At 52.9% G+C, this 26,830-nt stretch overlaps 1 protein-coding gene across 1 annotated transcript in view; it reads right to left on the reverse strand.

Annotated features, from left to right (window-relative positions):
* Positions 1 to 26,830, reverse strand: part of CACNA1I (calcium voltage-gated channel subunit alpha1 I) — a 98,797-nt gene that overhangs the window by 52,553 nt on the left and 19,414 nt on the right. The window contains exons 2-4 of the mRNA XM_003783181.1: positions 24,563 to 24,674; positions 22,992 to 23,125; positions 7,698 to 7,795 (exon numbers count right to left, since the gene is read on the reverse strand). Coding sequence (XP_003783229.1) covers positions 7,698 to 7,795; positions 22,992 to 23,125; positions 24,563 to 24,674 — 344 coding nt within the window. The remainder of the gene's footprint in view (positions 1 to 7,697; positions 7,796 to 22,991; positions 23,126 to 24,562; positions 24,675 to 26,830) is intronic.

Raw genomic sequence — 26,830 nt, forward strand, 5'->3', positions numbered from 1 at the left:
AGAGTGGGCTGCTGTGCCAGGTGTGACCCATGCCACACACAACTCTGAGGCCACACGGGGGCTGCCTCCTGAGGCCCAGACCAGACCCTCCAGGCCTTGCCCACTCGGCCATCATTCACCATATTATAAACCATGCAATGGCAGGCTGGGCCCAGATGACGACAGCTACGGAAGGGGAGCCGGTAGATTCTAGAGATATCTGAAGGTCCACCTGAGGGCTGGGGTGTGGGACATGGTGGGTAGGGAGCAGTCAGGGACAGCTCCAAGGTCTGGGGCCTGAGCAGTGAGAGCTATGCACTAGTGGAGACAGGGCTCCATCTGGACACGTGCTATTTGCACGCCCAAGGTGCATCCATGTGAAGTTGCTTCTTTTGCTCTTGGGGCCTGGCTTCAGGAGAAAGGAGTCTGACCCAGGGGCAGCATGGGGGTGGGGATAGTCTCTAGACAGTCCTGGAAGCTGGGAGCCAGATGAAGGCAGGTGACAGAGGGACAGACGGATGGAGCTGCTTGTTCCATCCACCCTAATGGGCTGGAGCCCCTAGACTAGAACCTAGACAGCAGCCAGGCAGGGGTGGCCCCTTGGCAGCAGTGGGGACACTTGGTAGGAGGTGACAAAGGAAGTGGACACACCTCCTGACAGGTCTCTCCTCTCAAAGTCTGGGGTGCTCTCTTCAGGCAGGAGCTGTCAGCCCAGATCGGCTCGGTCACTCAGCCAGACCAGCTCAGGTAAAAACTGCTGGACTCTTGCCAGCCTCTTCCAGGAGCACAGCTTGTAGCTGGGGAGAGGGGAGTCAGGGTGAGGCGGAGGCCTGGCCTGGGGCTTCCCTCGCTGGTTAGGCCAGAGAGGTTGGTGGGGGTGCTGAACAGCCGGAAGAGGCCGTCTGCTGCTCCTGCCACTGCCAGCGCCAACTAATCAGGGGCACAGTGGGTGCCAGGACAGCCAGGCCAGGTAGCAGACGGCCAGGCTGCCGAGGTCACAGCTGCTGGCACCGGGCTCAGTCAAGGAGGGGCCTGGGGGTCGATGGGGGGGGGCCTCAGTGCCCCCTCCTGAGGAAGGAAATGACCTCAGCCACCAAGGACCCCACCTCCTCTCCCCAGGAGTCTTTGGGTCCCCAGAGCCATCAGTGCTCACAGTCTAGGGGCCTCAGCTGGCCCCTGTCTCACCAAAAGTCCCCTCACCCACTGTGGCCCAAATAACTCCTATTGCCTTTCAAGTATCCCATTCCCCCTCCTTCCACCCCACCCCGGGAAACCTCCTCAAACTAATTGCTATGGCCTTTCCCTTCAGCCCCTGTCCCCTTAGAGCACAAGCCCTAGTGGCCTGTGGCTCCCACCTTGCACCTCCAGCCCTGAGCTGCCCTGCCCTCAATCCCACACCTGACCCAGGGATCCCTAGGTAGATGCTGCTTTGGATGAAAGATGAACCAATCAATGAAGCAATGACTAGATGGTGGCCCACTCCCTTGGTCTGGTGTCTTGTCCAGGAATCATGCCCTCTGGATTTATAGAACAGAACTTAGAACTTGATCCTGGGAGGTGAAGCTGGGGGCTGCCTTCGCCCTGCCCCCACTCCCAACATTTCTCCTTTCACAATCCCGGCTGCTCTTTCCTGCTCCCAAGTCGAGTTCTCACCAGATGTTCTGGCAGATGTTCTCCCACCCACCCCAGCCCTATCTCCTCTGGGAAGGCAGCAGCCCTGAGGATCCAGGCCCTCCATTTTACCATCTCATCTCCACTTTTTCCTCCCTCCCCCTTCCCCCGACAGGGCTGCTGGGCCTCCCTCCCTCAGGACCACTTGGGAACCCCTTGTGGGTACCAAGAACGGACAGTCCTGACATCTAAGATGTGGCCTGGGAAGGTCAGTCCCCATAGCCTTCCTTCTGCTGCCTCCCAAGCCCCAAACAAACACACACTCCAAGTTAAACTGCCCACATTTTCATGCCAACTCTATTTCAAGGTGTGGCTCCCAGATCCTGTCTAAAAAATGCCACCCAAGACCCTTTCAGAAGGAATCCTGGGGCCTTCTTCATCCCTCCTAAGTATGGCTGGCCTGACCATGGCCCAGCTGGGCATGCACCTGGGCAGAAAGGGGCCAGGGGCCAGGGCCTGAGGGCAGATGCCTGCCATCACTAACCACAGTGCCCTGTGCTCCTGCCCCCCAGCCCACAAAGGACACAGCGCCATGAAAACTCTGTAGCCTAGATGGTGAAAGGTACTCAGAGGTCTGTAGCAGACCAGGCCAAAAGAAATATGGACAAGGAGGAGCCTTAAGGCATCACTGCAGCCTTCAGGAGCTTTTGCCTTTGACCATGGATGGGGGCAGGGTCTCTCCTAATGCCCTGCAGACAGGGCATGGGTGGTAGTGAAACAGCAAAAAGCTTTAGGGTCATAGAAGCACAGGCCCAAACCTTATCTCTTTCCCCAGCCAGCTATGTGGCCTTGGACAGGTTTCTTAACCCCTTCTTGCCTCAGTTTCTCCATCTGTAAAGTGGGCATCACAATGGTACTAACATCCTAGGGGTTTTGTGAACATAAAATGACACAGCCCATGTAAAGCACCATGATGGACTTGTCACAAGCACTTGATAAACTTTAGCCATTTATCATTATTAAATCCCCAGAAGACATGAACAACTCACCTCCCACCTCTCAGCCAGGCGTTCCCTCCCCAGCCATGATACCTCCACCAAGGAGACACCTCCATTCCAGCTTTGGAAGTGCACTTGGTGAGCGTCTTCCAAAACCAGCCCCTGAGAAGGCTCCCCTATTGTCCCACCGTTCACCCTCACAGACCCCAGCACTTTCTTCCTGATAGCAGCATCCATTAGTCATCCAGTATGCACGAGGTTCTGCCCTAGACTCTATGCACAGGGTGACATTACAGCCTTCCAACCAGATGGACATGGCATTACTAACTCCACTGCAGAGGTAGAGAAATGGAGGCACAGAGAGGCACATGGCTCACCCAGGGTCCCACAACCACTGAGTGGAGGCCTTGGGACTAGAACTTCACACAACAGTGCAAAGCAAACCTCTAGCTCCTGGTCCTGCAGCTGGAGGCCTGAGAGTGGCTGTCTACATGGGATTGTAACTGTGAGCCAGACCAGGATGGGCACCCCAGCAACTGACCCCAAGCTGCACCCCCCCACCTCCCACCCCTCTGCAGCCAGATGTAGCTGTGATCCAGGGGCTGCAACTCAGCTATCTCAGACCTTAGCAATGACTGTCCTAGTTTCTTCCTGAAGAAAGGAGCCCTTTTCATATTCAAACTCTGCAGCCTATGGGCTGAGGGAAGCACTGCAGTGGCCTAGGGGATATACAGTTGGCTGGTATCAGGAGGGGGCACATTTTGAGATAATCCAGCCCCATCTTGCCGAGGCCCAGAGAGAGGCAGTGATTTATGAAAGGTCACACAGAGAGGAACCAGAATCCAGCTTCCTTTCTCCCTCTCCAGCCTCCTCCTTGCTGTCTCTCTATCCACCAGAGGCTGAGGAGCCAGAACAAAGCCTGCAGAGTGGGGCGGGGGGAAATAGATCACAAGACTCTGAAAACAACACCCTGACTTCCAGGTGCCCCACCCATCCTGTACAAAGTGGATAGCCACATAGGTAATCCAGTCTCTCCTCCTGCTTTGTCCAAATAGGGAAAAGGGAAACTGAGGCCCAGAGATGCCAAGAGATTTCCCAGGTCACATAGCAGGTTTATGGCAGAACTGAGACCAGAATTTACATTCCCCAGGCCCCTAATTGTGTCCTCCTGGGGTGACAGTGTTGCAGCTTTGCAGCCTTCACAGTATTTTGTAAACTGCAGCAACCAACCCACTCCCACAGCTTTGCAATTAATAACCCATAATTTGTGACTAGGCCAGCTCTCTAGCCTGCCATCTAGTGGCAAAATGGAAAGCTACAGGCTACTGTTGAAAAGAGTCCATCCTGGGACTGAATAGCTCTGGAGAGAAATGGGAGGACTTGGAGTGTTTCTGGGAAATTTATAGTAAAACAAACAAATGAACAACAACAAGAAAAAAAAAAGCCCTTCTAAGAAGCACTTCTGAGAGGCCTGCCCCCAGTCATGTACTCCATGCCCCGGTGGCTCTGAGCAGAGGACTTGCCACCTGAGGACAACACAGTCTCTCCTATGAGATGAGTGGTTGGAGTAATGGACCCAAAGGCCCCATGCACTTGAGTTAAATTATTTATAGATATGAATTCATCTTAAGTCCCTTCTAGATGGGATGCTGGGTGGGTTCCAATCTAGGGAAAGAGACACCTTGATCATATTTTGGATCATGGGGGCTAGGGCTCCCAGAACTCCCTCAATTCTGGGCTCTGAGAGACTTTTGAGACGGTCAGCTGAGAGATGGCATCAGGAAACAGGCTACACACACACACACACAGAGCCTGCACGCGCCACATGGGGCCTCCCAGCAGTGGCCATTAGCAGAAAGGAGGCCCCTGAGGAAAGACTCTGAACACCTCTCTGGGCGTTCTGGGCCACCGAGCTTCTGTAATTGGAGCCGCCAGGAACACAGAGAACGCTGGGCACACGGTCAATCCCTGCCCTTCTCCAGGGAACCGAGGCAAGGTGGCCCTGGGGATTAGGAGTGACCTCTACAGCCAGAAGCAGCTTAATGAGCACCTCACTCAGTGGGAGAGGGAGTAAGGACTGAGGAAGGAGAGGCACAGGCGGGTACACAACCTCAAGGAGCACTCACCGCCAGAGGCCACACCCCCCCACGTGTGCACTTGCACCCTCACGTGTGCACACACACCTCTGGGAGGTGACCTGGGCGTTTGCTCACAGCAGCTGCTACCTTCCTGCCTTCCCCCAGGACAGAAATGGAGAGTGCTGAGGCTGGGGGCCCAGGAGAGATGTGCTTCCTGCTCTGAACCCTCACTGCTGAGGTCCCCACTACCCACCCAGCTGCCCAAGTGAGACACTCAACAACTTTCAGGGCCCAGCCTAGGCCTGGGAACACCTCCTCCATCCATTAGAGAATGAATGTGGCCCCCCTGCACCACTCTCACTCTGCACGCAACCCTCTTTTGCTCACCTTTTCCTTGGCCCTTGCCACCCTTGAGCACAGAAAGTGGTCTGCACATGGCCCTGGCTCCTACAGCCTCATGCCCCACCCCTTGGACCCACCCCTGCCCACCAGCAACACACTCCTGCAGCTCCCCAGGCCTTTGCCCCAGCTGCCCCTCCCCCACTGCACCCAGCCCACAACCTACCCAATCCCATGTTCCCCTGGGGCCCAGCGCAGACTGAGCATTCTGGGGAGGCCCTCCAGCATCCAGACCCACTCTCCCCACTTCCCGTGCCCATGTCTCATGCCTGGTGCCTCTGTGGGAGCATTCAAGCTCTGAGGTCCTGGCACAGAACAGGCTCTCAACAGACTGCTGAGCATATCCACTAAACACATATTTCCAGAGCAGCTTCTATTCACCAGGCCCAGCTCTGGGTGCTGAGTGAAGGGTCTCCACATTTTGGCCCATTTCCCAGTGAAGTTGTGCTGGTTAGAAAACTAGACTCCAATTTGGTCCCTGCCACTAAGCTGCTGTATGGCCCTGAGCTGTATGAGCTGATCATGACCCTCTCTGGGACTCAGTTTCCTCATTTGTTAAGTGTAGTAAAGACTTTGTGTGTTGAGACAGAGTCTCACTATGTCGCCCTGGTAGATTGCCCTATTGTCACAGCTCACAGCAACCTCAAACTCTTGGGCTTAAGCGATTCTCTTGCCTCAGCCTCCCAAGTAGCTAGGACTACAGGCACCCACCACAACACCCAGCTATTTTGTTATTGTTGTTGTAGTTGTCATTGTTGTTTAGCAGGCCCTGGCCGGGTTTGAACCCACCAGCCCCAGTGTATATGGCAGGCACAATAACCACTGAGCTACAGGCGCCAAGCCCTAATGATGGTTTTGAACTAAGTGATCTTCAAAATCCTTCTAGGATGGGTGGGCATGAGATAGGTGAAAGAAGCTGGCCCCAGGAAGGTCTCTCTGAATGTCCCTCCCTGCCCCCAAAGGAGTCTCCCCCAGGCAGTGGGAAAGGGCAAAGGTGGAAGGGCAAACTGATCGCCTCCCCTCTCCCACAGCTTTGGTCCTTACCACCCATTCACCCCACTTGCCTCTCAACCCTGTCCCCAGGACCTGTACAGCCACTCAGGACCCCAACTTCCCAGGGCCTCCTCTGTGCCCTCCCCAAGCTAAGCTAACCTGCTCCTCTCAGAAAACAGCAGGCACCAGGCCACCCTCCAGGCTCAGCCAGCTCTGGTCACCCTCCTGGTCAACTTGCTCCACAAATATCCTGGAGTGTGGCCTTCACTTCCCCATCAGGCCTGTCCAGGCTGACCGATACGCAAGCCCCTACAGGGCACTCATGGTGAATGGACCACAGAGAGATTGGTTGAATGGGGCAGGTGACAGCCCCAAGGCCCCAAGGCCCCAAGGCCCCAGGGCTGGGAATTAAGGGAGTGGGGAGAGTGCTGACTATGGAGGAGGGTCAGGTGCCAGGAGACCTTCCCTCTTCTGCTGATGCAAGGGAGAGACACAGGGTTCAAGAGACAGCTACAGAAAAAGCTGGGCTTTAGACAGACAGAACTCTGTTCAGATCCTTGCCCTGCCACTGAATTGCTGTGTAAGCCACTTAATCGCTCTGAGTCTCACTCAAGTTGCTCAGCCATCAGAAGTCAAGTGCTTGGACCACAGGAGGTGGGTAGGAGCTTATAAATGCCCTATGGAGGGAGGCAGGGCACTATTCCATCTCCTTCCCTCAACTCCCACCCATTCCTAACACAGGGCAGTGGAGTAGTCAAAAGATATAACTGGCTCTGGCCTTTGCATTTGTAATGTGTTCTGTCCAAGTCTTAGTTTTTTCATCTGCAAAAGGGGAATAGCCCACCTCCCTTACAGAATGAGTATAAGGCTCAAAACAGATAAAAGAAATGAAAATTGTACAAGGCTGGGAAGATGTCAGGGCTTGTGGCTACAAGATAAGTTTTCTCTATACCAAGTGAGTGGATGGAAACATGGATGGATGGATGGGAGGATGAATGGATGGATAGATGGAAGGAAGGAAGGAAGGAAGGAAAGACAGCGTAGAGGGAGGGAGGGAGGATGGGAAGATATGTAGATGAATGGGAGGATTGATGGATGGATGGGTGAATGAGAAGATGGATGGAAGGAGGGGCAGGTAGATAGATGGGTGAACAGCCAGATCAGTGAATAGGTAGATGGAACTATGGGTAGCCAGGTGAATGGGTGAAGGACAGAGCTCAAGTTCTAAGTCAGTCAGCACAAGTGAGGAAGTCAGGTTTCGTTGCCCCAGGGAAGTGCTCCACGATACCCTTCTTCAACCGAGCAGCTTCTTTTCCTAGATGTGCCCATCTTGACATCCTGGGAACACCAGTACCCCCCAAGGCACCTTTTGCCTCCGAAAATCCAGACTGCCTAGCACTCTGTAATCCAAATTCTTCAGGGACTCCAAAGCATCAGGGCCACCCTCTACCATCTTCCGGTCCAAATACTAGCCCACGAGCCCTTTGGGAGCAGGGCCACATCTGTCCAGATACTGTGTGATCCCTGCACCCAGCACACGCCTGGCCCTGGAAGGTGTTACTCAGTCTTCTCTGAGTGAATGAAGAGTGGGGCTGGCTGGATGAGCCGGGACTGGGTAGGCAGGTCAGGGCCAACTCACTGGGCACGCGGTTGATGGCTTTGAGGGGCCTCAGGACACGCACAGTACGGATGGCTGACAGGTTGATGTTCTGAAGGTCCAGGGAGTACTCGACCATCCTGCAGAAGGAGGAGAAAAGAGTGAGGATTGTCCCAGACAGACAGCCGAGCCAGGCCCAGACCACAGCAGTTACTGGCCACACAGCCCACCCCCACCTGCCTGGGCAAGTAAGGAAAGGGGCCACAATCCCAGCTGTGCCTTAGACAGCATGTGGCCTGGGCCTGCTCCCCTGGTCTCTGCCCCCTCCTCTGCAAATGGGGCTGGTGACAGATGCAGTCAGGAGAAGAGGGAGCAAAGGGAGCAGAGACACTGGGCCCCATTGTGTGCCCAGCATGGGGCCAGGTAACTCCTACCCGTAATGCCTATCCCCTAACCATGTCAGCCCTGGCTTCCAGAGCAGCCTCTGAAATAGGGAGGAACATCTCCCTTATCGGACATGTCCACACCCTCTTCCCCATTCACACTCAACCAGCTCTTTGGAAGCAGTTTGGAAGCAGTTCGCCTCTTCCAGGAAGTCTCCCCAGATCTCCCACAGAAGGCAGATCTGGGGTCCCCTTGGGTTCCCTGAGCTTCCACCAGGTTCTACTTGCTCAGTGCTACCTTCCTCCCTCTCCACTGAAGGATAGGCCCTCGGTGCGGGGATGGGGAATGTGCCAGGGCTGCAGCCCCAGCATGACTCCAGATGCCCCATCACCAGACTCCTCCCCCGCTACCCTGACCCGGGTTCTGGCAGTGCTGCCAGCTCCACCTGCCACCACCATCAGCGAGAAATGAAGGCTTTTCCTACACACCACACAAACCTGTCCAATTGTTGTGAAGCCGCCACCCTCTCCTGCTGCTTGAAGAGTAATTGAGTGAAAGCTCCTTTGCCTGAAATGCCGCCACCAGCCACCCCCAGCCCTCTGGAGCGCAGCCTCCCCTGTGGGCTTTGTCTGTCTCTCACACACACAGAGCCACACACCTGCACACCCATCAGTGCACACACACACTCTCACTCCTTAGACACCCTCATATGTGCCCACTCCTACCCGGATGAGGGGGAGTGACCCAAAAAAGTGACAGACCAAGAACTAGAGACAGAGACCTGGGGGACCTGAGGGGGATGGAAGGAGGGAGGGAGGAGAGGGGGGAAAGGGAGGAGGAGGCTGGGGGTGGCAGCCAGGTAGAGAGGGTGAGGGCAGAGGGTGGCCTGGAAGGGGCAGTGAAGGAGTAGGGCCGCCTGAGGATTCTGCGTGGGTGAGCCAAACTGTCATTTCTGTATTTTGTAGAAAGAGCTCTCCAGGCAGCCTGGAGACGCGTGTGACGGAGGGGCTGCGGGGGCGGCACACACTGGCACACAAACAGGCCTAGGAGAGCCCCCCACCCCCATCACAGGCAGCTAGGCCAGATCTCCCTGCCACATCCCACCCCCAAGAACACAGACCTCCTTCCTCCTGCACTGGTCCTTTGCAACCTGCCAAGGGGGTGGGCACCAGCTCCTGGGGAGAGCTCAGCCCCCGTACATTGTGCTGGGTATGCTAAAGGTGGGGGTTTCCAGTCACCCCAGACTGAACCCACCCATGAGCTGTGTTCCCGGGTCCCTGCCTAGCTCAGACAGCTGCCAGTCCATGAAGTCTCACAACAAAAATAAACAGATGCTTGACGGATGGGTAGACAGAAAAGCAAGGGCTTTCTGAGCACATTCTAATTACTTCCCTGAGCTGACCTGTTGAGCCCCTCACATTCTTATGTGGACCCTCACTCTGCTCCCACCTCGACCTGCTCCAGTCCATACTGAACCAGGGCAGAGCCCAGCTGGCAGCCCACATAGGACTGGCTCACAGTGGGTACATTCAGGACAACCCCCTGCCTGGTCCCTGACCCCTGCCCCTAACCACCATACGGCTCCGTCTTCCCTCCTCAGGGATCCTGTGGGTCCACAGCCTGGGACTGCAGGCTCTCAGTCAAGTGAGGGGCACCAGCCACAGCCTCTGCCCCAGGACAGGCTGGGGGTCAAGAATGCCTGCACAGTTCAGGCTCCTTGGTGACAAATTGTGGTCTCTTGCATTGTGTGTTTAAAACAAGGGACAGTGGGAAGAGCCTGGCCCAGAGGTCCTGAGTGAGACACAAATTGCGACTAGCTGTCACTGAGGCCCATGATTATGCAGTAAGTAAACTTCCGGATCTGAACACCTCCCAGACCCCAGCCTCGTTGTGGGAGGCTGATCAGACTCATGTGCTGTTGGCTGCAGACTCAGGCCACTGCTCTGTCATCCGCTCCCATCTCTGAGGGGAACTGAAGCAGCCACTGCCTGGCAGTGCACTTAAAACCCACACTCAGAGGAGCAGGTGCACCACACCAGCCCAGGCCCCTCACTTCATCCCTGGTCTCAGCATGGGAACCACCTCTGCAGTCTGCTGCAAAAAGTCCCCAAGTTCCCCACGAGAACTCATCAGTTGCAGTCCATGGGCTCTCAAAAGAACTTTCCTGTAGAATTTAGTGAGAAGATTTTAGCGCTGAGATTCCTAGCAACCAAGTCAAAAGGGAAAATGTAATGTGATGGAGTTTTTAACAGCATGAAAGACCTTGACACTACAGACCTTTCCAGGTAGTCCACTTGTCTGAGCATTTCTCCTAGGTCCTAACTCTCACTTCTACATGTTATAACCCTACTAGGGTGAGGCTAGGTGTGGTGGCTCATGCCTTTAATCCTAACACTCTGGGAGGCCGAGGTGGGTGGATTGCGTGAGCTCATGAGTTTGAGACCTGAGCAAGAATGAGACCCTATCTCTAAAAAATATCCCGGTGTGGCTTGGCACCTGTAGCTCAAGCCGCTAAGGCACCAGCCACATACACTGGAGCTGGCAGGTTCAAATCCAGTCCAGGCCTGCCAAACAACAATGACAACTACAACCAAAAAATAGCCAAGTGTTGTGACAGGCGCCTGTAGTCCCAGCTACTTGGGAGGCTGAAGAAAGAGGATCACTTGAGCCCAAGAATTTGAGGTTCCTGTGAGCCATAATGCCAGGGCACTCTACCGAGGGTAACAAAAGACTCATTCTCAAAAATAAATAAATAAATAAATAAATAAACAAACAGACCTACTGGGGGATGAGAGGGTGTTCCACTGTGGCTGCATCTCCTGGCACTAGCGGGGAGGTAAGATAGTATATAAATGCATTCAGTAAATAAAAGCACATAGTAGGTACACAGTGAAGAATCAGTAGCTCATTCCTCTCTGAGGGGAAGAAGATGGCAAGGATGGTGAAAAGAAGACCAGGAAGAGCACTTTGCCGGGAGGCAGGAACCTCGCTGTCCTGACAGTGGCTCTGTGTGCCAACCAGCTCAACCTGGGACAGCCTGCTGACAGCTCCACCCTCCCTGCCCTACCCTGGTCACCATCCCCAACTGACAACTGTGACAGCCTCCCAACCGTCTCCTGCTTCCTCCCCCACAGCCCTTCCTCAGTCAGCAGAAGCCTCCTAAACTCACGTCTAGCTGTGTCACTCCCCACTTAAACCCTCAATGACTCCCACTGCCTGCAGAACAAAGTCCAAGCCCCATGGCCATGGCCTCCAAGGCCCTCCACCATCTGGCCCCTGTCCACTCCTCAATCTCTGTTCATATTGGGTGTCGTGACAGGTTCCCCAAGCACCCCAAATACATCCTCTCCTGCCCCCTTTCCTGGGCACAGTGCCCTTTCTCCTCACTCATCCTCCCTCCAAGACCACCTCCTCCAAGAAGCCCTGCTCACCCCTCCATGCACCATGCAGACCCACCTCTCTCCACTCCAGCTCCTTTCACATTCAGGTCACACCTCCTGTCCCAACCCTGAGCCAAGGACTCGGAAGCAGTCCTTTATCTGGGAAGCGATCCCAGGGAACACAGTGAGGGAGGAGGAGTGAGAAGAGTCCATGACAGGCTGTGATGATCTGGTTACACTGCGGGCAACTGAGGCCCAACCACCCAGGGAGCCCTGAGAGACCTTGTAGAGGAGCCTCAGAATTGGACAGTGGCAGGGTAGACAGGTGCAGGGTAGGGCGTTAGCCACCGACTGCATGAGGGATAAGGGACAGCTCCCTGGGGTGCTGGAGAAAGCCCCGAGGCAGGGGAGGGAGGTGGTATCATGAGAGGGCAGGAGACACTCGCATGGGGCAAGGGGATGTGGGTCAGGTGCCACAGGAGGCTGGGCATGCCACTCTTTCCTCTTCCACCACATACCCAGTGCCCTCCTGGTGTCAGTACGACACCAGGGACTCCATCTGGCATGAACACCACTCCCCAGTATCTGCTGAAGCCCATCTCCCCCTCTTCCTCCCTGGACCATAGCTGTGGTGACCCCTGCCCCCACTCCAAAAAGAGAAAATGAGGAAGGGGGTGGTGAATAACCACAGGGCTGACTCCCCTCAGGCCTCAAATAAGACACCACTTACGAAAGTGAGAAATTAATTCCTAATTACACAGTTACTTTATCACGCAGCTTCAGTGCTAAAAGTCTAAAAAAAAATCAACACAAACCCCCTACTACCTCCTGCCAGCTCCCAAGCGCTTAATTAGGTAAGTAATTTTGCTTTAAAGCAAGCAGTTCCATCCTGAAATTGCCCCAGGAGGAGAGTGGCTGAACTCAGCCCTAGGCTGAGAGGGGCTGAGATGGCCAGGTGGGAGCAGGGGTCCTGCCAGGAGTGGGCTTGGAGGGTGGACCTCTGTTCTCCGGGGCACATCCCACATCCTCCTGCTGAGGAGCTTCCCTCCCTGACTCCTGGCTCAAAGGAGAGGCTCAGACACCCAGGCCTGATCAACCAGGGGATCCCATGTAACCCTGGTCTGATGCCATAGCTGGTTCAGGACAGGCATGTGGCTCACAGCCCATGAGCTGAGACTGCAGTAAAGAGGTGTTGTCCCTGGCTGAACCACCACCTAGAAACCCAGGGTGCTGATAGCCACCTTGTCTGCGTGATGGCCTGAGAATTTTGCCAACACAAAGGAAGGCTGAAGCAAGAGGTGGAGAGAGGCAGGATCCTGACCTTATGTCTGGAGCACCTTCCTCCCTCTGAACCCGATCCCAGATCTGCCCTCTGTTCTTCCCTGTTACATGGGCCAATACATTCCCTTTCAGTCTCAGGGCCCATCCACATTGGCTTTCTGTCCCTTGCAACTCAAGAGTCACAGCTGCTCTAGCAAGGTTTCCTGAGCTCTCACTACCTGCCAAGAGCTTTATACACCTTCCCTCAGGTAACTGTCCCATGGTGGATTATGGTACCCCCTGCAGATGACATCGGAAGCTGAGCCTCAGAGAGAACCCAGGGACCCCAGGGCTGTGTGACCTGCCCTCATCTCATCAGGCATCAGACAGCCAGTCACCTTCTGGCTCATGAGCACCCACCCTCAGCAGGCCAGGAGGCCTGTAGGCCTGGCACACACAGCAGCATATGAACCAGGACCAGTGTACTCGCTTCGGCAGTACACATACGAACCAGGACCAGTGCCCCAGAGGCAGGGCATCCCAGTGGTCAGAGCGGGCACTGGCTTCCAGTCCTGGCTGTCTGCAAATGTGCCATGTGACTCTGGACCAGTCGCTAAACTGAAACACGTTCAGGTGGTGCCTGTAGCTCAAGCGGCTAAGGCACCAGCCACATACACCAGAGCTGGCAGGTTCAAATCCAGCCTGGGCCTACCAAACAATGACAACTACAACCAAAAAAATGACCTGGCATTGTGGCCGGCACCTGTGGTCCCAGCTACTCAGGAGGCTGAGGCAGAAGAATCACTTAAGCCCAGGAGTTGGAGGTTGCTGTGAGCTGTGCTGCCACAGCACTCTAACCAAGGCAATAGCTTGAGGCTCTGTCTCAAACAAAAAAAAAAAAAAAGAAAGAAAGAAAGAAAGAAAAGAAAAGAAGCATGTTCATATGCAGATTCCATGCCCAGAACAGGGCCTGGCATAAGCAGGAGCCAAGTAAGTGTGAGCTATTATTATACCCCAGCCTCAACTGTTACTGCACTTCACACTCGCCCACAAATCACACCACACCCTCTCCAGACCCACCCTCAGGCACAGTGGAGCTCTCCTGCCTGTGTCCCCTGGTCCTCTACTGGGGACCTCTGGCTCTGAGGCATTCTCTGGGCATGTCCCTACTCCTAGGGCAGAGGGTTCCAGAGCTCACCCAGGCTCCAACTTGGAGGCGGACTCCAATGTAAACTCATCGAACAAACAACTTGAGGGACAAGATCAGAAAGAAACCTTGGAGCTGACAAGAGGCAACAAGAAATGACTGAGATTCAACATCTTTCCAGGAAATACCCCGCCCAGGAGATGGTTTCTGTGTGTGGCTGATAAAAATAGGGTGTTTCCTCAATCTTTGCAAGGGGCCCACGGGGGCTTTCTTAAAATGTAATTTAAGATGTAGCTAATGGAAGGGAAGCTGAGATGCTGAAAAATCACAGATCATCTGTCAGGAGGCAGCTCTGTGATGACTCAGGCGTGTGTTGGTTTATAACTAGACCACCAGCCTTTGCCTTTACCGGGCACCTAGCACACAGTAGGTATTCAGTAGGGAAAAGGGGAGGAAATACTGGAGATAATTAGGGGGTAGTAATATTGACCTTGACTTTGGCTAGCACCCCAGGCAGGGGTAAACCAGGGCAGCTCTAGGGACCTCAGTGGCAGGGCACCCTGGATTTTCTTTCTCCAAGTCTCCACTCAGTGTCTGTTCCAATGGCTTTATACCCGGGTAGTGTTGCCAGATAAATACAGAATGTGCCACCAAATGTGAACTTCAGATAAACAATGAATTTTCTTTAATATCCAATTTGCCTCATGGTGTCTGCCAACCATGTAACTTACCTCTTTTACTCCAAAGTAGTCTTAGCACCATGGCAGACCAGCACAGCTGCTGGGAACCCAACAGGGGGTTCTGGGTGGGGCTAAGACACTTAGTTTAGGCTCTGTCACAGTTTAGGGGAAATGCCCCTCTCAGAGGACTAACCTCACTGCTTTCTGAGGGGTAGTGAAGCTTCCTAAGTCCTCAGGCACAAATCATCTGCTATATTTCAGCCTCTGTAAAGCTACAACCCTCCCTCAGGGTTGCACATGAGCATGGTGGGGGGATGTCATATCTGAGCAGTCCCAGATCTGGCCCATAAAGGCTGTGTGACCTACAGAGCACTACTAATCCTTCTGAGTCTCCACTTCCCCATCTGCAAAATGGGACCAACAACCTTAACTTTCCAGGATTGTGAAGCTCTAACACCATCCTGAATGTGAAAGAGCCCAAACCGGTGGTGATATTAGTTCCAGGAGGAACAAGGCCTAGGACCCTCCTTGTCCACCCTCCTCATCCTCAGGCCAAGAGGTATGGCAGTGGCTGACCTCACTCCCTGCTGGGGCTTTGATCTAAATCTAGTCAATCTGAGCTCTGCATACATTGCCCACAGTGATTGGTTCAGGAATGAGCACATGGCCGAAGCCAGCCAATCCAAGCCAAGGAGGCTCAGTTCGGGACTGCATGGAACTACAGGGAAGGGAAAGGTGTCTTTCTGAGCAGGGTAAGTCCACTCAGAGCTGCCAGAAGCCACCCGGTCACCCCAGGAATGGAAGTCAGGACAGAACTAGCAGAGCTATGGGGTGGAAGGACACACAGTCTGGTGACATCTTGGAGCCAGTGGTCCTGAAGCCAGAGACAGCTGGGCTTTTCAGGAAAGATGATAGATTCACTTAAACCAAGTTCAGTGTTCTAGTCTCATTTAACTGAGAGCCCTGCCTGGCTCATGATGGACTGGTGTCTGGCTCCTCAGCTGTGGCCTCAGGCTCTCTCTGGTGACTTCCGACATGGCCACTACCATCCTGTTTCCTAGGAAACGAGCCTGTGCAGTGACCTTCTCGCCCACCCTGCCCCATATGCAAATGAGAAAAATTCCAGGTTCCCTCTGGAAGCTTCCCTGTTCCACACCTACCCAGCACCAGTTCAGCTTATAGGAAACAGCTCCAGATACCCTCTCCCCAGCTCTTCAGTACCTGGGTACAACAGGAAATAAACAAGGCATGGAGCCTCCCCCAAAGTGGACTCCAAGACAGTGACTAGCCTGGGCCCATCCCTCCTAGCACCAGGATAAATCAGAGTATAAAGTCAATGACAAGGTCAGAAGGGTGCCTGGACTGCTTCCCTGACCCACCAATAGTGCACACAGAACCATGCAGGAAGGAGGCCAGCTCCAAAGGCTTCTGAAAACAGCCCCAGCAATGACCTTCTGACTCCCCTGACCACAGCAGGGCCTGCTGACAGTCACTGACCTCTGTGGAGCTTGCTCTCAGCAGGACACAGACCCAGCCCCAGCAGCCCAGAAAGAGTTTCAGAGGCTCTAACAAGGGCTTGCAGATGTGGGAGAACCACAGCTTTGGCAGAAGACAAAGAAACCAAGGCCCAAGAAGAGAAATGTGGCAGACTTAGAGTTGCCCACCCATGCATTCTCTCTTCTTCTGATCTTGCCTAACCCCAGGGAACAACTCTTGGTTGCTTAAGCCAAATTCAGTGATATTTTCTGCTTTCCTAGCCTTGCTGCTGCTAAGGATGACCATGAGAGCCAGTTCTAGCCAAGGGTGCCAAGAAAGGGAGGGATCTTATAAAGAAAAATTTGTTTTCCTGATCCAAGTGGACGTGCCCTGTCTCTCTTCACCCTTCCTTCCTGCCTCCAATTCAGATGCAACACCCACAGACAGCTTCAGCAGCCGCCTTGTGACCATAAAAGAAAGGCCTGGAAAATCACAAGGATGTCAGCCCCCACACTGCAGAACTATCACTAGGAACCAGAACTTTTGTGTTATATCAGAAAAAACACTCAGGATTTGCTTGAGCCACTGTCAGTTGGGTTTGCTGTTACTTGCTGCCAAATGCATTCCTGACAAATACACCAAGCAAGTCACACAGAACAGGGATCTTATCCCAGGTGGTGGAGCCAAGCTCCCTGGGCTCAACTCCTGGTTCTGTTCCATACCGGATGTGCCCTTGGGCAAGTCACTTTCTGTTGCTGTGACTCATCTGCGAAGTGGAAGTGACCACAGCCCTCACAGATCTCATGTGATGATTAAACAAGTGGACAGCAGGAGGCCATGATGAGCACTCAACAAACACTCAACATTCTTATTTTTATTACACCCCTGGATGAGGCCTAAGAGGAGTCAATTCCCTTTGCTTTTTAAAGTCCCACTGATGGGGCACTCTGGACAAAAGGAACTCTCAGTCAGCAGCCACAGAGGGGACATGTCTGCCTGATCTTTTTAGAAAGCTCTAGTCTGGAGCTGAGGAACAATGTTACTGACTTTTTGTTTCCCAAGAGCCTGTAAGAGTTAGGGTGGGGGAGCTGTTCTCTGCCTGCATTCTGGAGAAGCTTCCAAGAATGATAAATCCTGACCCAGCCTCTCCTTCCCACCCCCTGGCCCAGGTGCTAAGTTACTGATTGATGTTATTACTATTTTTATTAATATTATTAATGATCATAGAAATTCTTATATGGAACCCCCACTGTTCTGCTCACAAAGTACTTGTACCTATCATGAGAGTTTTCTCGGATCCTGGAGGCAGATGCAGAGACCGAGCCCTCCCCGTGCCCTGCCTCTTCCTGCAGCTCCCAAACTGGGAATCCTGACTCTACCTTCCCATGCTCCAGATGAAGGGCCCCCAGACCACCGGCATCAGGGCCACTTAAAGGCAGGTTCCTAGGCCCTGCCATGCCTGCTGGATCTGGATCTCCTGGCTGAGGCTTAGGAATCTGCACTTTATCATGTGCCACAGTGATTCTGTTGCTCCCTGAAGTTTGAGGCACACTGAAGGCCACTAGTTTGGAGAAGGGGTGAAAGGCCAAGCACACATTTGGGGAGTGGGGGCATTGCCCATTCCTGATCTGTGTACACACGTCCCTCAGCTGTTCCGCTGTCCACACCAGACTCCCTCTGGGCTGTCACAGTCAGAAGCTTTCACCAGCTTTCAGATTTAAGGCAGCTCCTGTTCCCTGTACTCATACAAGGCAGGGCCCTCACCGCCATTCCCTTGGCAAGCCCAGCCCTGGAGAGTTCCCTACGGCCCCACCCTCCAGTCCTGGTTCGCCCTAGAGAGTCGCATCAGAATTCTTGGAGATGCTTGTAACAGAGGAACCCAGGCTCCTCCCCACAGATGCCAATGGCCACTTTGTGTTTCTGGGTGGGGGAAGAAGAAGACCGCTAACACAATGCACCAGCAGAGGTACCCAGATGAAGACCATCTCAGGTTCAACAAGAATTTATTGAATATTTCATGACCTCTTAATGGATTGAGGCAGAAAAGTGTAGCTTAAGTGATAAAACAGAGGTGGCTCAGCTATACATGGTAGAAATTATTTCCCAGGCTTTGTCACACCCTGGAAGAGCCACCAGTGAGGGGCCACAGGCTTGCTGGCCTGGACTGGACGAGCACAGGAAGTGAGTGGAATGAGTGGCTGAATTGGGACACCAAAAAGCCACTGTAAGATGAAATTAATGTCAATAAATGCAAAGTTTGGTATTTGGGTTTTTAAAAATCACCTACTTTTAGTTCTAGCGTGGGAGAGACCTGGTTTGGAGGGTGTTCAGGGCCTGGGGGTGGAAGGGAGGATGGCCATGGAACAGGTCACCACAATCCTACATATTGCTAGGGCATGGGTGGCCCATTCTCTCTATCCCATAAGCCATCCTCGGGAGACTGGGATCTAGTTCCCCAGCCAGGGGCCAAGACTGCCTAAAGCCAGTCCAACAGGTGAGGCCTCTAGAAATGGTGCACTTTGACAGATGGTGGGAGGGTGGGGACCTTTTGTCTGGAAGGGGAGACTCAGGGAGGATAGGAGCCACCCTCCCTTTAGCCTCCAGGCCCTCCCCATGTGATCAAGTCCCTGTCCCCTCTCTAGTTTCACCTCTTGGCACTAACCCTGGGCTCCAAGTCCCGCCTAATCCTCCTTCCTCAAACACCCTCTCCAGGCCTCCAGCATACTGCCCCCTCTACCTGAGATCCCCTTTTCCCCTACCTCTGCCTGGCCAGCTCTTATCCCCCTGGTCTCTCCCATGGGGCAGCAAACGCTGACTGCCCAGTTAAAATCAAATCTCTAGTTCATGACATCATGGGCCTCTATACTTCTTTGCAACAGCATGGATCCCAAGTGGGAATTTATCCACGATGATCTGCTTTATATATGTTTTCCAAACCATGAGCTTGTGAAATCACAAGGGGCATCTGTCTTGCTCATCTTCACATCCCCACTGCCCAGCACAAGGCCACGCATGCAGTAGGTGCTCAATAAATGTTGACTTCTCGAGTGAATAAGTAAATGCAGGGTACCATCAGGTGAGAGCCACAGGAAGACACATTTCAGCTCAGTGAAAGAAAAAGCCTTCTTGAACATTAGTTTGTCCCAGTTTGAGACTGGCTGCCTCGTGAGGTGCTGAGTTCCCACAGTGGCAGCATGCAGGCAGGGCTGGCCTCTGGACCCAGTTAAGCGTGCTATGGTAGTTACACGGGGTGTGGAGGTGAAGGCTGTGACCTCCAAGGAACCTTCCAACTCAGAGGTTCTATGGCTCTCTCCAGAGCTTGAAAAAAGAGCCCGTAATTTGGGGAAGGGGAGTGGCAGGAAGGGAGGAAGCATCCTTGGGATGTCAGGCCTGTTACTCTGGAAACAGAACATTTATAGCACCAAGCCCTGGTGGCTATGGGGACAGATCTTGGATGGGAACAGGACGGGAGGGCTGGGCTCTGGAGCCCAAGGCTGTGACTTTCCATCTTGTCCTCTCCACCCACACTGTCTAGAGGCACAAAGGATGGGGATGAACTTGAGGATAGCGATAGGTCTGGTTCCCCTGAAACCCCACATCCAGCACGGGGCTGGGCACGTGAGTGTTCGTGACTGCATTGAACCTGACCCCCAAGTTGAACCAGCTACATCATTGTGGGGCCTAATGCAAAGTAAAAATGTAGGGCCCCTTGTTCATAAACAGCTAAGAAGTTCAAAACGGTGACAGCAGAACATGAACCCAAGCGTGGGGCCTGCATACAAGCCGCATGTCAACCCCACACACAGCCCTTCCTGGGCTTTGGAAGATGCTGTCCTGCAGACCCCACCCCATCCTACCCTTATTCTGAGGACCTAGCAAAAATGTCAAACCCAGACCTCGCCACAATGCTGGAGCCAAACTGACCCCTCACTCTGCTCTGCTGAGATCTTCATAGTCTTTATTTATAACAATTAGCGGGCAGGCCAGACAAGGTGGCTCACACTTGTAATCCCAGCCCTCTGGGAATCCCACGCAGGTGGATTTCTTGAGCTCAGGAGTTAGAGACCAGCCTGAGCAAGAGCAAGTACCCCATCTCTACTAAAAATGAAAAAAAAATAGCTGGAGGGCATAGTGGCAGGTGCCTGTAGTGCCAGCTACCCGGGAGGCTGAGGCAAGAGGATTGCTCAAACCCAGGAGTTTGAGGTTGTTGTGAACTGTGACACCACAGCACTCTACCCAGGGTGACAGAGTGACACTCTGCCTCAAAAAAAGGGGAGGGGCAGGGAGCAGAATACAATCACTAAACAATACAGGAGATGCTTGGGAATCACTAAACAATACAGGAGATGCTTGGAGTCAAAAGGGCAGGGCGGGGGCACTCAGGGAAAGGAGCGAAGCCAGAGGAACAAAAGGATTTCCCTGAAACAGGGGTAAGGAAATATTACCCCAGAACTTGGAAATTCAGCGAAAGGTGTGCAGTATTTCCCACAATGTCAATCTGGAACATAATGTAACAGACCTGTCTAAAGATTATTTAATTATCTAGGGGAATATACCTTTGTTTGATTCACCATTTCTTATTAATAAAAGGTCTGAATGCCATGAAATTACATTAGCTTGTAGATTCTTATCTGGCAAAGTGGTACACGATTTCTGCCCAATAGAGAAGTTAACCCCAAAGGTTATGGTTTCATTACCCCGTGGGTCGTTAATCAGCTTGGATTCTAACCTTGCACTCTTCCCCCTCACTTTCTGCAATGCCTGTTTCCTACCTCTGCTGATCACAGTCCTGCTGGGTCTCTCCTCCTTAATGAGCTGAACGAATCTGTGATAGATGCTCATTCTCAGACTCGTGTGAGGGTCGTTCATTTTATCTTTCGGAAATTATACTTTGTCGTAAGGTTACTTCCAGAATCAGAAGAGGACTTTGAAGAAGCCTAATTGTTACCCATAAGGAGATTGTGAAACAAGAACCAGGTACAAGGTGCTCTGGACACACGAAATCAGAGAATAAAAAGCCCTCCTGAGAATTAAAAAGACACAGAGGAAATGAGCAAGCCCACAGGGGCAGGAGGAGGGGAAAGGGACACTGCTTTTCCCACAAAAAGCCCATGTGTGAGTCAGAAGACCAAGTCAAGGGATTCTGTGAAATCTGTGAAAGAAACAAAGAAGGATGTGGAGAAAAGATGAAGGCGAGACAGATATTTAATGACAATTCCAGGAAAGAGCAGACAAGAACAGGCCATAGCCCAAGAAGGAAAAAGAACCTTTCTCTGAGCTGAAGGAATGGATGCATCTAGAATTCTCTAATGGCCCACCTAGATCCACCCCAGAGAAAGGTCTGAATTCTGAGGGTAAAGAGAAAACCGCACAGGTCTAGGCAGGAAGAAGCAGGTTATCTTCCCAAAGAGAAGGGCTCTCCTTCACTCTGAACTTACCTGCGATAGGTCTGAATGATTCCACAAAGCAGGCAATAAACCTGACCCTCACACTTGAAGATCTGAGGAACATGTGTTTGGACAGGCAAGACTGGAAAATGACACTATCCAAACTATTTTTTTTTTTTTTTTTTTTTTTTTTTTTTTTTTTTTTGAGACTGAGTTTTACTCTGTCACCCTCGGTAGAGTGCCACAGCATCATAGCTCCTCTCAAACTCTTGGCTCAAGCAATCCTCTTGCCTTAGCCTCCCAAGTAGCTGGGACTACAGGTGCCTGCCGCAGGGCTTAGCTAGTTTTTCTGGTTTTAGTGGTAGTGGTGGGGGTGTCAAACTCCTGACCTCAAGTGATTCTCCTGCCTAGGCCTCCCAGAGTGCTGGGATTACAGGTGTGAGCCACAGGTGTCCTGCCCAAATGCATTTTCTTTTAAAAAACTACTTAAGAAAGTTCTCTAGCCAAATTGGAATGAGAACTTGACAAAGAGGGTACCTCATGGCTGAGAAACCAGCACAACTTCTAGGTGGATCTAAGAAACTACTGACAACATGCGAAACTATCTGTGGAATTTAGCATGTACTCGGGAGGAGTCCCACATCTGATCACCTATCCTGGCGCTGCTGCCATCTCATCTTCAAGGCCAGACCTCCTTACAGCATTATACACACTCACAGCCTCCAGCCTGTGCCAGCCTGCTGTCCCATGGCTGGGCATGGTTAATGCCTCCTCATCCTTCAGCTCTTGTGTGTCACCTCCCCAGGAAAGCCCTCAGGCACCCCCCCCAACCTGGCTCTGTGGGGCCCCTGTGTTAAATGCTCTCAGCAAACAGTAACGCTTTGCTCAGAGCCCTTGTCCCGGTCTGTGGAAACAACCCACCAACACAGCTGGTAGCTGTCCCCTCCAGACTACAAGTGCGGAAGGCCCAGGCCTGCACCTGGCTTCCCTCTTCCTAACCCGCAGCATCCAGGACAGCCCTGACACCTCGCAGGAGCTCATTCAGTTCCTGGTTGGCTGGTAGATGCATGAATGGGTCTGACCCAGGAAAGGAGGAACAAGGCGCAGAGCAGGGTCCAAGGTGCTCCAAGTGGACTAAGTTGTAACTTGGCCTCTCTGACTATAGTTCATGTGTTGGTAGAAATAACAGTTTGGAGACAGACAGTGCTCCACTCCGTGATGGAACTCTGAGTTGCCAAATGATTTAGGACAGTAATAATAATGATAATAGTAACAGCTAACATTTATCAGGTGCTCACTTTGATGTACCTACTATTATTATTATTATTCCCATTTTACAGATAAGGAAATAAAGACCTAGAGAGGTCAAGTGGCCTTCTCAAAGTCTTACAGCTAGTTACCATAGACCCAGTCTCGGCTGTGGAGCAGGAGGACATGTGGCTTACCAAGAAGGAGTGTCTGTCTGTCCCACCATTCAGCAGAGGGACACTCCTCACCCAGGGGTCCAGGAGGGCCCCACATCACCACACAGCTGCATCATCATCACTAAGAAGCCCCACAGGTCACCTAATTATGTCCAATGGCCACCAAAGACTGGACTTTGTCTGATGTGCACTACCTACCCTGCCATGACGATGAAGAAATCCAGGCGGTTCCATGTGTCCCCGAGGTAGCATTTCTTGCCAAAAATGCCCAGGGCCACCATCTTGAGCACCATCTCCATGGCAAAAAAGATGAAGATGAAGTCATCAAACACCTGCAGGGGCAGGACGGAAGAGGCAAGCGTCAGGGTGAGGTTGCAGAGCAGCACGCAGGGGTCAGAGCCACAGAGTGAAGACCCCAAAATTCCTCCGGGCAGGAAGAGAACCTCAGAAACTCTGGTCCAAAGCAGGCATTTGACAAAGTCTGTGGCTCAGAGAGGGAAATAACTTTGCCCAAAGTCACACAGCCCATTCTACTTGTTCCCTAACCCCAAAAGTAATGACAGGAGCCCCAGGTGGCAGTGGAACAGGGGTCTCTCTTAGAATCTCCCTAATAATTACCATATGCTGGCCTAGACACATGACTTGAATTTTCTTCTAATTCTCACAGGGACCCCATGGGTAACTCCATTTTATAGATGAGGAAATTAAGACTCAGAGATGTTAAGCAACTTGCCCCAGGTCACACAGCAGATAAGTGGCAGAATGCAAGTCTGAAACTTGGGTCAAGGAGCTGTCTCAAAACAAGCTTGACACCTCCCCACTCCCTGACCCAGCACTGGGCACAGGCTTCAGTGCTGCCTTCCTCTGCTTGAAGGGAGGCCCCACAGATGTCCCTGAGCATGGGCTCAGGTAAGCTTATATTTCCTGAGGGCAGGGCCTGAGTAGAATTCCTCTTTCCAGGATCAGTGAGGGCTGTAGTCAATTCAATTCAGCAATAGGGTACTGAGCACCTACTGTGTGCTAGAACATAGGCAGGTGGTAAGGAGGACACAGAGATGAGTCCTCACTGAACTCACCACCAGGTTAACAGGCTGTAGCTAGGCGCAGGGCCTGGGGCTGGCCTCAAACTCCTGAACTCAAGCAATCCTCCCACCTTTGCTTCCCAGAGTGCTAGGATTACAGGTGTGAGCCACAGTGCCAAGCCTTAGTGTCTGGATTTTTAAGACGTGCCCTCAGATAGTCTGCAGCCCAGTGCTGCATGGGAACTACTGAGGCTGGCAGAAACCCAGAGGCAAAAAGTAGTTCCTCCCAGGAGGACTCTGGCCTCTGAAAAATGGATATGACCCTAACACCCCACCCTGCACCAGGGCCATCCCAGGTTCCAAAGGCTAAGCCCCACCCAGGACCTTAGGAAATGAGAGCAGGAGGTGAAATTAGGGGGCCACCCCCACAGGGCCCAAGGCTGCAGCACTGAGGAGGAAGGGCAGAGGGGTGTTGGGGTCACTTGTGCTTTACAGGGATACATGGGGATGCGGAGCCATCCTCATGAGATGAGAGGCCAGGAGGAGCTGGTGAGGGCTCCAGGTGGAGGAGATGGGGACCTGGACTAGGCAGAGGCCCCAGGAGGGAGAAGGGATAAGGCAGAAGAGGACTACAAAGGAAACAGGAAGGACTAGCTGAGTGAGGACGAGGACAGCGGATTGAGTGTGGCAGGTGTAGCAGGTGCGGGTGGCACGTGGCAGGCGCTGGAGTGGGTGTACCCTGCTCACCTGCAGGATCTTGCAGCGGTCAGACAGGCAGTCCATGTCGTCACAGGGCTGGTACATGCCCAGGGTCACGCAGTTCAGCAGGATCACCAGCATGCTGACACACTCGAACCATGTGCACAACAAGTCAAGGACGAAACAGCTCAGGGAGCCTCAAATAAGTCAGTGCCCAAGTTTTAATAAACCTTGAAGCCAGCCTGTCCCCAGTACAACAAACAGGGCCATGTGTGCCAAGCCCACCAAGGGACCCAAACTCTACTAATCTGTCCCCTCCAGGACTGCCCTGGCCTTACCCCAGCCTGAGAATCCCCAGAAGCCAGGCTAACCAGCCATCTCTGAGCCCACCCAGCATCTCCACCTTGACCACTTCCCGGTGACTATCACTACCTGCCTTCTCTGGCCACCCTTCCCTTCCCCAACCCATGTCCCCTCCATCCCTGCCAAAGCCTGAGTCTGGAGCCTGCACAAAGCCCTCCAGGGTGGTCAGGACTGGCTGGATGCCCCATCCTCTCCTCACCCACTGCTGGGTAGATTCTGGAATGTTCGTGCCTAGGCCAGCCCCAGCCCCTGTGCCAAGCAGGTGGTGGGGCTGAGTCTCATCAGGCCTGTCAGGCAGAGAGTCCCCTGCAACCAGGGGCTCTTCACCCAGCCTTGGGCAAAGCCTCTGGGGCACTAGCTTGAAGCTGGGTAAAGGGGTTCCCCTCCCGGATCCTTGGCCAGGCTGCCCTCCTCACCCCGACTGAGTGCACCTCCAAACACTCTCCTGTCTCCCTCCCTGGCCAACTCCTGACCAGTTTTAGAATACCATGTCTTGTCTCACCACTCCCAACCCACCTAGTCACAGAGCCAGGGAGGTCAGAGCCCAAAGGAACTTGGAGTTTGCATCATTACACAGATGAGGAAGCTGAAGCCTGCTCATACCTCCCAAACTGGGATCTCCCACCCTGACTGAGTCCTGGGGCCTCAGAAAATCTGTGCTTACTTGAAAAGATAACAACTTGAGGTAAAACGGACTTACTCCACAAACAGCATGAATGACTAAAGTCAGACTCATAGGTGAACTTCCAGACCATGACGTCTGACTGACCTTAGCGGTGATAGCACAGCTAGGAGTAAGTTGTCCTTCTCTAAGGGGACAGATGGTGATAGAATTCACCAAACTTGCTTACACAATCCCCGCTACAGCCCCCAGGAACAGAAACACAGCTCGGGCACTGTAAAAGCAGCAAACAGGACAAAGGACCAGGCAACCTGCATGTGAACTCCAGTCCTAGCTATGACCCATTCTGGGGTCTCAGGCAGGAAACCCATAGTCTCTGAATTTGGAGACTCCCCACTGGCCCCCTGGGTCTGCTCTGTCCTTCTGGTCAACTCTCCCTGCACCAACAGAATGTGGTTAAAGCATCAGTAGGGGCTGGATATGGTGGCTCATGCCTGTAATCCCAGCACTTGGGGAGGCTGAGGCAACAGGATCACTTGAGCCTAGGAGTTCAAGACCAGCCTGGGGAGTATAGTGAAACCCCATCTCTACTACAAATAAAAATAAATTAGCCAGACACAGCGGCATATGCCTGTAATCCCAGCTACTCAGGAAGCTAGGGCAGAAGTATCGCTTGAGCTTGGGAATTCAGGGTTACAGTGAGCTATGATCTCACCACTGCAGTCCAGCCTGGGTGGTAGAACAAGACCCTGTTCTAAAAAAGTAATAATAATTTTAACCACACACCAATGAGATCACCTCCTTGCCCTGCTCAAAAGCCTGCCATGGCTCCCTGTCTCTTTGAGGAGTGAGCCCTGGCCCTGGCTCACTCCCGTCCCACCTCCCTGGTCTCCTGCCGCTCCTGGGACACACACAGCAGGCTCACTCCACCCCAGGGCCTTTGCACATGCTGTTACCCTTCCAAGTGCTAACCCTATAACTTCATTGTCACCACCTCAAAGAAGACTCCACCCAAGTTTTCCACACCCACCATGCCCTCTTCACAACCTGAGCTGCTTTGTCGACTTGCTGTTTGTTTTTCCCCATTGCTAGGACTTCACACCTACAGCCCTGACAGGCACCTAGAAGGAGCTCTGTGAATGTCTGCTAGATGAACAAACACACTAGTCCCTCCCTATCCACTGAGTCAGTTTCCCAAGGTCAGCCCAGGGCTGAAAATAGGTGAGTACGATATAGTAAGATATTTCAAGAGAGGGAGACTACACTCACATAAATTTTATTACAGCATATTTTTATAATGATTCTCTTTTATTATTAGTTGCTGTTGATTT

Source organism: Otolemur garnettii, unplaced genomic scaffold (assembly GCF_000181295.1).
Source record: "Otolemur garnettii isolate 467f Iridium unplaced genomic scaffold, OtoGar3 scaffold00007, whole genome shotgun sequence".
Lineage (NCBI taxonomy): Eukaryota > Metazoa > Chordata > Mammalia > Primates > Galagidae > Otolemur > Otolemur garnettii.